Source organism: Rhea pennata, chromosome 17 (assembly GCF_028389875.1).
Source record: "Rhea pennata isolate bPtePen1 chromosome 17, bPtePen1.pri, whole genome shotgun sequence".
NCBI lineage: Eukaryota > Metazoa > Chordata > Aves > Rheiformes > Rheidae > Rhea > Rhea pennata.
Genome location: NC_084679.1, coordinates 2,603,624 through 2,613,344, shown reverse-complemented (window position 1 = coordinate 2,613,344; position 9,721 = coordinate 2,603,624). Strand labels below are relative to the sequence as shown.

Below are 9,721 nucleotides of genomic sequence, written 5' to 3'. Positions count from 1 at the left end.
AATCTGTACATATTTCTAGTTTTCTACCTTCTGACACTTTTCTTTCTTTTGAGACTGGTCGAAGGCTTTTTATAGAGATATTTTGGTACTAAACCTGTGCAGACACTGAATGAGTTTGGTCTGCAGACTGAAGTGCCAATTCAGGGCTATTAGTCATGATTCTTGGACATTGTATTTCACAGCTCATTAATTTGGGGTTTACATTTACAAACCTGAGCCATAAATCTCCCAAGTTACTTATGTGGCAGTCCAGCCTCGTTCTTTTTTGTCTTTTTTTCTATAACAGACTTCCTTGTTACCTTTAGCTTGGATGGCAAACCAGTGTCTGACTCTTTCTATAAAATTTTGTAAACAGTAACTTAGTTTTTCTACATGAAGGAGATGCTTCATTTCCCATCCTTTGTCAGCACCTTGTCAGTTTTCTGTTAATCCTGTTAATGGTTTTCCAAGGCCTGATCATTATGTGGTAGGAACCACAGTCTCTCTTTAACCATAAGTTTCTCTGATGGAAACAGGGAGTTTTTGCATAAACCAGAATTGTACCTCTAACACTACATGGAATATTTGTGCACTGACATGTAGCAATGACAACAGTAGTGAACTGTCAAGAATAGAATTTCCTTTTCCTTACTAGAAACATAATTCTGGCTGGAAGGTGAACTTGGTCTCTCAGCTCTCCTGCCCTACAGAACAGTACAGCTTGAAAAGGACTTCCAAGTCCTTGGTCCACGGAACAAAATTAACATGGGGAAATGAACTGCCGTGTTCCTCAAAAGAGATGACTTCGGGTTAAGGTGTCTGTACTGGACAATGAGACATGGGCATTTATCATTTCTTGGTAGTATTGGCAAGTTTTTCTGTCCTTGCCCTGTTTCTGATCATGTCAACATCCACACAATCTTTACGTGCTATAATCACTTTCTTCTAACTTGAAATCAATGTCTTTTTTTCTGGGACCTCATTGTATTGGAACTTTTAAGAATGGCAAATAGAGGAAAAAAAGAAAACAAGGAAATCACTTTTGAGTGCAGAAAATTCTCCACAAAAACACTATGGAACTGTACACACTGAGAAGGAGAATACTCTGGCAATATCTCGGGAGCCAGAACTTGTTAACCTAAAAATGGATCGCATCGTAGCTACTCATTAACGCACAGCGCAGCTGTCAGAGGCTGCTCCATGCCCCAGCCTGCCGCGATCCGAGCAGCCCGTGAGCGACATGGGATGCAGCTCCCTGGGCCCTGTTTGCCCTGGCAGGTCGCTGTCGTGTTGAAGACGACAGCGGCGAGGCTGGCTTGCTGCTGCGTGGTGATCTCTAGGGAACGGCTGCAGCCTGTTCCCCCAGTGCCGAGCGGCGCCCGGATAGCGGGGAGCATCTTGCAGCGCGATAGCAGCTGCCCCTTGCTGACATCTAAGGCAGCTTGGGAAGCGGCAGGGAGGGTCGGAACCGACTGTGCATTAGGGAGTCCTGCCTCGCTTCGTGCTCTCTTTAACTTGCACAACAGAATCGTTTCAAGCTGTTACTAAGGGAGAGATGGGATTTGTGACTGACTAAAGGGTTTTGGTGTCTGGGGGAAGAAATCTGAGGGTTTTTGTGATGAGGAGATGCTTTCTATGGGTTTACTATTGTTGTGTGTTCTTCTTCTTTTTTTTTAAAGTTGTCTGTGATTGATTAAAAATGGCCTCATATAAAACAGAGGCAGGGAGGGACAGATTAAGAAAAGACGATATGAAGATTCAAGGTCAAATGGTTTTGTTTATATGAGAAAGTTGATCATAACAACTTTGCTCTTTAAAATGTTAAGTTACATTTTAGATTTCAAAATTGAACATGTTCTGATGGATCTCATTTACCCATTTTAAAGCTGTATTTTTACTTTCTCCTCCCTGTGTTTTGTATTTTTCAGGTGACATAATGCTAATCAAGACAGAGGTATCTTGCCTTGATTATGTAATGTTCTATTTGGTAATAAATCTACTGATCCTTTATAGCAGACTGTGAATATTGTAAATATCTTGAGATGGAAGGTCATGTGGGATCAAAGAATAAATTCTTTGTAAAAACACTAAAAGGATATGGGAAAGCTAATTAGTAGTTTTCCCCCTTTTTAGAATTTTATTTGAGAGAGAAATATCTGAAATCATTTGACCTTTTCAAAATTTTATGTATATCTGACTTCTTGTGACTTATTTTCAGCTATCTATGTTAAAACAAAAAACAAACAAAAAAAAAAAAAACAGAACTTGACTAGGATAAAGAGATTTTGATTGGAAATAGCAACATGTCAAAGTTTTGCTTTCATCACTTCAGGTTTTTCTTTTGGAAATCTGAGTTTGTCCTCATCTGCCATGTTTAACTTCTGTGTAGTAAAATGTTCTCATTTCTCCTTTTCAGTGTTAACTGTAATATGTTAGTTTATTTTGAATCAGTATTATAATGTAAATATTATCCATCAGTGTATATAAATGATTTTACTAAACTTAAAAATTATTGGCTTCTTTTCTTTGGTTCCCAAGTCCCTTTAGCACAGAAGGGGGAAGGACAGTTGTGGCCTGGAGGACACGGCAGCGCCTTCCTCGCCTTCCTCGTGCCACCTTCTCAGGCCAGGCCCAGACCTGTCCTGCCATGCTCAATCCTCCGGCCTGTCTGCTTTACAAATACGAGTAATCACGCTGGTTTATACTTTGCACAAATGCCGGGAGGCTTTGCTTTGTAAAGTGCTTTGAGATAAGAGAGTGGCTGACAAGATGGTTGCAAATGGTCTAGAAAATGGTGTGCTCTGCCAGGTCTCGTAACCTGAAATGCTGCCTTCAATCAGTGCCTTCCATTAGATGGCAGCAGCATATGCCCAGTACTATGGGTTAAACCCTTCGAGGCTATCGGATTTGGCTTGTAACTGCACCTTTTACTAGGGAAGGGAGGAGGGGGAGTTGTTTTGCAGGTGCAGAGTAGTCCAATGGTGATTTAACGGCCCTTTCTCTGTCAAATGCAACAACTCCTCACTTCTGCCATGGGTATCTCTCAAGGCAGGAACTAGTATTGAGTTTCTTCAGTAAGATGAAAATGGTTGCAGTGTGCTGTGTTTTTGTTAAGGTGACTCTGAAGCACTGCAAGCCTGGGTGGGGATGGGGTCAGGCCTGGGTGCTTTTGAGAGGTATAAGGCTTGGCTGTAAGGCTTAAATTAACATCTGTCTGCTCGGTAGCTTTGGGGAGTTATTAGTGTGCTACAGAGTGAGTGACTGTCAGAGCATTGGAAAGGGGAGCAGAGAAGAAAACGCTTCCTCAGCATCCCAGGCACGCTTAAAGAAGCCAGACAAGCTGCAAGACTGCTATCAAGTGCTGTGTGGAAATGGCAGAGGAAAAGATGCTCCCCTGCTCACAGAAGATGGATGCATGCCCTAACATGTGCATCTCCTTTCCTAACAAGAAGGAAATTCCCCTCAAATCATTTAAGCCTTTGGTGATGTGCTCTCAGCAGAGGTTTGTGCCCTGCAAGGACGTCTGTCAACAGACGCTGAAGGTCTCATCGCTGAAGCCAAAAGTCCCATTAGCAACCAAAGCCTTATTATTTTTCCTGTAATCTTCTATGGCTTTCCACTTATGAATGCTTAATCCCCTTTTAAACAAATTACTGTGGTAGCATTGACTCATAACTGAGTGAACGGGGTCAGCCCAAGTGGGGCACAGCAGGCTCTTAGAGGCGAGACAGCGTGTGCTTAAAGCGAGGCTGCTTGCGGCTGGGATGCCGGGGACCGCGCTGGCACCCGGGCCGCACCACGCGGCACCGTCCCGGCCTCCCCGTGGAACGTTTGCGTTCGAAGCGGAGCGGCAGAAACGGCTGCACCTTGGGCCCTTCCGTGCAGCGGCGGCTCTGCCACCCTGCACCGCGTCCCTCGCTGTGCCGCTCTGTGCCGAGGCAGCTGAAGGGTGGGCAGGTGAGCTGGCTCCCGGCGGGCTGGCGGACAGGTAGCACTGAGAAAAGGCACGTTGGGCAAAGGGAGGCTGGAGCCTGGCTGAGCCGGAGAGGACGGGAGGCTGCAGGGTCTGCAGCCGTGCGGGAGGGGGAGCATCCCCTGAGCTGGGCTCCTCCTTGCTGAGTTAACGGCGACTTTTCTCTTGTCTCAAAATCCACGTTTTCCTCTCTTTCCTCCAGCTCAGGAGGCAGGAGCCATGTCTCTGAACAGGATGCTGGCAGGTGTCATGCCAAGGGGGCTCCTGACAAGTAGTGGGGTGCAGCTGCTCCAGCTGGGCCTCTGCCTTCTGCTCCTGGGGCCCCTGCTGCCCCGTGCCAACTGCACCCTGCAGCCCTCTTGGGGCTACACTGCCTATGAGATAGTCATTCCGAGGAAAATTGGCCCCAGGGCAGGGAAAGCCAGCCAGGACAGAGTGTCCTATGTCATCAATGTTCAGGGGATAGATTACACTATTAAACTCAGGCGGAAGAAAGACTTCATAATAAAAAACTTCCCTATCTTCACTCGTGACTCCCGAGGGGAAATTGTGGTCCAACAGCCCCATGTGGCAGTGGATTGCTATTATCATGGCTATGTGGATGGCAGCCCCGGCTCCACAGTGACCCTCAGCACCTGCTCTGGGCTCAGAGGACTGCTGCAGGTTGGAAACTTGAGCTACAGCATTGAGCCCCTGGCAGATTCTTCCACATTTGAGCATCTTCTGTTGCAGAGGGAGGACACGGATCCTGGAATGATAATGTGCAAAACACCTGACGAAGGCAGACGATTTGCAGGTGCTGGGAGAGAAACTAGGCAGTTCCAACCCTGGGGGCACACACGGTATTTGGAGCTCCTCGTGGTGGTGGACAAGGAAGGGTTTGATGCCTTTGGTAAAAATATAACTAATGTGACACTGGAAGTGATTGAAATAATTAATCTGGTGGATGGGCTGTTTTATTCTTTCCACCTTCGCATTTTAATAACTGCACTAGAAATTTGGGCAGAGAAGAACCCTATCATTATTTCCAAAAACATAACTGAGGTTCTTCATAATTTTAATTTTTGGCGGAAGCAGAAAAGCCTTGCACACACTGTGCATGATGTGGGGTGTCTATTCGCTGCATTGGACTTTGGTCACGGTACAAGAACGTTGCACATGGGTGGCAAATCAAACTTTGCCAGTGTGTGTGATAGACAACGCGCGTCTGCTGTTGTATCATTTGCAAAACAGACTTACATGCACACTGCTGCTCATGTCGCTCATGAGTTAGGCCATGTTATTGGCATGGAGCATGATGACAAATACTGCAGGTGTGGAAACAGCTCTAAATGCATCATGAACGCACATAGCATGGTGAACTATCAATTCAGCAACTGCAGCACTAAGCACTATTTTGATTTTATAGCATCAGGGAAAGGATACTGTCTGAATAATGCTCCAGAATTAGTAATGCCATTTACACTACAGCGTTGTGGGAATGGCATCCTCGAGCCTGGGGAGCAGTGTGACTGTGGCTCAGCGGCACAGTGTAAACTGGACCCTTGTTGCGATAACACCTGTCAAAAAAAAGAAGGAGCCATTTGCACTTCTGGAGGTTGCTGTAAGAATTGCAAGCCTCTTCCAGAAGGAGAAGTGTGTAGGGAGAGCATCAGTCCATGTGACCTGCCTGAATACTGCAGTGGGACATCTGAACATTGCCCAGCGGACATGACCATGCAAGATGGGACTACGTGTGCTGAGGATGGGTATTGTTTTTCAGGCAAATGCCAATCTCGCACATTACAGTGCATTCATATCTTTGGCGAAGAAACAAAACCTGCTCCACTTAGCTGTTTCAAGGAGGTAAACACGAAAGGGGATCGGTTTGGCAATTGCTGGGGGAGTGGGGCAGACGGCAAATTCGAGAAATGTAAGCTAGAAAATGTCCTGTGTGGGAGGATGCAGTGTACAAACATTAGACACATACCTTGGCTGCAAGATCACACAACCATCATTCAGACCCCGGTGGGCGATACCTGGTGTTGGGGCATAGACTACCACTTGGGGTTGGACTTGTTAGATGCTGGAGTTGTTGAGGACGGCATGCAGTGCGGTGACAAGAAGATCTGCATTAATCAGACGTGTGTCCCCGAGGCGAAGTACCTGGCATCCCACTGTTCCTCCAAGAGAACCTGCAGAGGAAAAGGAGTTTGCAACACTAAAGGAAACTGCCACTGTGATGACGGCTGGGCGCCTCCCTACTGCCAGTTTGCCGGCTTTGGAGGGAGCATTGACAGTGGGCCTGCACCGGTCACCAAAAAGGGGCTTTTTCGGATAATCGTGGTTAGCATGGTGATAACTGTTGTTGTTCTCCTGGTACTTGCAGCACTCGTCATTTTGCTCATGAAAACGCTTAGAAGAACCCAAGCGTTAAACAGAGTAGCCAAATGCTTCCAGTCCAGAGAGCTGCCGCCTGAGGAGGCTGTGCAGAACCAGCAGGAAGGCGACAGCTCTAAACCAGAGGAGAGGCAAAACGCTGGCGCGTAGGAGTTGTACGGCAGCGGCGGGGAGGCTGGGTTCAGGCAGCCGCTGGATCCAGACTGCTGGCTGCAGCGGATTCATGTAAAATCGATTCAGATGCACATGTGCAGGTGGGGGGGAAACCTCGGTTTCCAATGTGTAGAATAGCAAAATGAAATTGTTTTGAATGACCTTGGTAGGAAAAAAAGAAAACATCATTGACTAAAATGTCAAGGAGGCTCAGGTTAGTTGGGCATTGGATATCTGAGATCCTTTGATGTAAAATAAAGGAATTATAGAGAGAACAAGGGAAAAAAAATAGTTCATTATCGCTCGTGTCAGTGGTCTCCCAGGCTCTATGAACAGCACTGGCTGGAGGAAGTTTGTGTTTTTTTTTTTTTTTGGGGGGGGGGGGGAAGGGGTGTGCAAAAGTCCCCAAATCTCACTGGGAAAGAAGTAAAAACTCAGCATGGCGATTAATTCACAACGAGCAGGCAACCCTCGGGCAGGGAATTCTCCCCACACCCCCCCCCCCCCGGAGGAGGAGGAGGAGGAGGAAGGGGGTGGGTGAGGATACAGGCCCTGAAGTTCCCTGAGCGGTGGGGGAGCATCTGGGGTGGGGGTGGGGGGGAATGGTGTCAGTCCCCACCCTGGGCTGTGCCGTGGGCACAGGTGGCTCCGTCCCCATCACCGAGAGCGCTCCGGGCCTGCCCCGACATGGCGGCGCCATCCCCGACATGGCGGCGCCCGGCCCGCTCACAACATGGCGCCCAGGAGGGTCTGCGGCGCTTCTAGAACCTTCCCAAGGGAGTGCTGGGTTGGGGGGAGGGCAGAGTGGGCGACACGTACCTTCATCCAGTGCCCACGGCTCCCGGCTGGACGTGAAGGAGAGGGCTGGAGAGCCCGGAGTGACCCCGTGCGAGCGACCGCCCGCCCTGAGGCTGAAGGAGGGGAAGATGAGGTGGCGGCCTGCGGGCTGGGGGAGCGCCCTGCTCCTCGCCCTGGGGCTCTCCACGGCCTCGGGCGCTCGCCCACCGCCGGGCTACGCCACCTATGAGATAGTGCGGCCGCAGAAACTGAGCCCCCGCGCAGGGAGGGCCCCGGCGGGCGAAGCGTCCTACGCCATCAAGGTGGAGGAGGAGCACTACGTGGTGCACCTCACGCAGAAGAAAGGACTGCTGGTCAAAAACCTGCCCGTCTTTACGTACAGCCCCAGCGGGGAAAGGCTGGTGGAGCAGCCCCACGTGCCGGAGTGCTACTACCTTGGCTACGTCGAAGGCCGCCCGGGCTCCCTGGTGACGCTGAGCGCCTGCTCCGGCCTGAGGGGGCAGCTGAAAATCGGGAACCGGAGCTACAGCATCGAACCCGTGCCGGGATCCCTCACTTTCCAGCACCTTCTCTATCGAAGGGAGAAGACCGAGGACAAATCTCTGACTTGTGGATTGACCGACGCGATCCACGAGCGACAAGGTAAGATCGGAGCTAAAACACCCTTAGGTGCGCAGGACTATTTCCAGAGGTTGAAGCACACCAGGTACGTTGAGATGTTTGTCGTGGTGGACCACTATCTGTTTTCCTTTCAAGGGAGGAACGAAAGCGCTGCGATGCATCTGGTTACAGATATTATCAACTTGTCAGAAACATACTACTACTCTCTAAAGGTTCGCATCTGTCTGACTGGGATGGAGATCTGGACACACAGCAACTTCATCAGCTACAGCCAGGATATAGAATACGTTCTTAACAATTTTAATGACTGGGCAAATCGGGATCTTTCTCAGAGGATGAAATACGACCTTGCGCATTTATTTACTTACAGGGACTTTGGACTAGTTGTTGGGCTGGCATATGTAGGTACCATTTGCTATGCTGGTTATAACACAGGTGTTGTATCACACATACGGAGAGATTTCGTAATCTTTTCGATTATTTTTGCTCACGAGCTGGGTCACAATCTTGGGATGGAGCATGATACAAAGGACTGCATGTGCGGGAAGGCCACTAAATGCTACATGACCGGAGAATCACTGGAAAACAGCAAGGCTTTCAGCAACTGCAGCATGAAGAGTTATTTAGACCTGCTCGACAGAGGGGATGGCGACTGCTTATTCAACATCCCAGAGCCTCATAGACTTTTCTATTCGAAGCATTGTGGCAACAAGGTGATAGATGAGGGAGAGCAGTGTGACTGCGGGAGGCCGCTGGACTGCCAAGGCAATCCTTGCTGTAACCAGAACTGCAGGCTGAAGCCGGGAGCTGTCTGCTCTGTTGGGCAGTGCTGTCGGAGATGCCACTTCCATGCCGCAGGATACAAATGTAGGTCAGAAGCAGACGAGTGTGACTTGCCTGAATATTGCAACGGGACTTCTGAGTGGTGCCCGGAGGATTTCTATGTTCACGACGGGACGCCATGCAGTGACAATGGCTACTGTTACCAGGGAAAATGCGCAACCTACGACAGCCAGTGCAGAAAAATCTTTGGGAAGGAAGCTCGGGGTGCTCCAGAAAGTTGTTTCAAAAAGCTGAATGTGAAAGGGGATCGATTTGGCAACTGTGGAGGTGATGGGTCCAAAGTAGCTTTTGTGGGATGTAAACCCCAAAATGCTCTGTGTGGTAGGCTGCAGTGTGTAAACGTAAAGAGAATACCCTTTTTTGGGGGGCCTGAAACCATCATTCAGACACCAGGGCCCCAGGACTGGTGCTGGGGAACAGGCTACCATGCTGCGGTAGATATACCTGATATCGGAGCAGGCCTTGACGGCACCAAATGTGGTCCACAAAAAATCTGTATTAACAAGACATGCACAGATGCAGTGGTTCGAACAAAATGTAACGCAAAGGTTTTGTGCCAGGGAAAAGGGGTTTGCAACAACCTCAGACACTGCCACTGTGAGGCTGGCTGGGCCCCTCCAGACTGCCAGTTCCACGGCCTGGGAGGCAGCGTGGACAGCGGCCCTCCACCACCTCTTGTGGTATCCGTGGCAGAGGTTGTCCGAAATAAAGCTTTTGGGACTGCAATAGGGATCTGCATTCCTGTTGCCCTCGCTCTGATTGCTCTCCTCATTGTTGTAACCAAATACAGAACGGCGATATTTGCATTTTTCAGAACAAGACTAGCCTAAGAGGAAACAGATTTCTGCAGCTGAAGAGCAGAGTACGCAAAAAGATGACAATGTTTAAGAAAAACAAAAGCAGTGGAAAATCCATCAGCTGCAGGCCCCTGTGGGCATGTCCCTGAAGCTGCATGCCAGTCCCAGGAGATGCATA

General features: G+C 49.0%; 2 protein-coding genes across 2 annotated transcripts; both read left to right on the top strand.

Annotated features, from left to right (window-relative positions):
- Nucleotides 1-3,743: 3,743 nt before the first annotated feature.
- Nucleotides 3,744-6,481, top strand: LOC134148365 (disintegrin and metalloproteinase domain-containing protein 21-like). The gene is made up of 2 exons (XM_062590346.1): nt 3,744-3,936; nt 4,155-6,481. Exons 1-2 carry the CDS (start codon nt 3,744-3,746, stop codon nt 6,479-6,481), a joined length of 2,520 nt encoding a protein of 839 aa, XP_062446330.1.
- A 605-nt stretch (nt 6,482-7,086) lies between these two features.
- LOC134148364 (disintegrin and metalloproteinase domain-containing protein 20-like) lies at nt 7,087-9,708 on the top strand. The gene is given in 2 exon segments (XM_062590345.1): nt 7,087-9,572; nt 9,574-9,708. Coding segments are annotated over 2 exon segments (2,547 nt in total). The 3' UTR covers nt 9,635-9,708.
- Nucleotides 9,709-9,721: the final 13 nt, after the last annotated feature.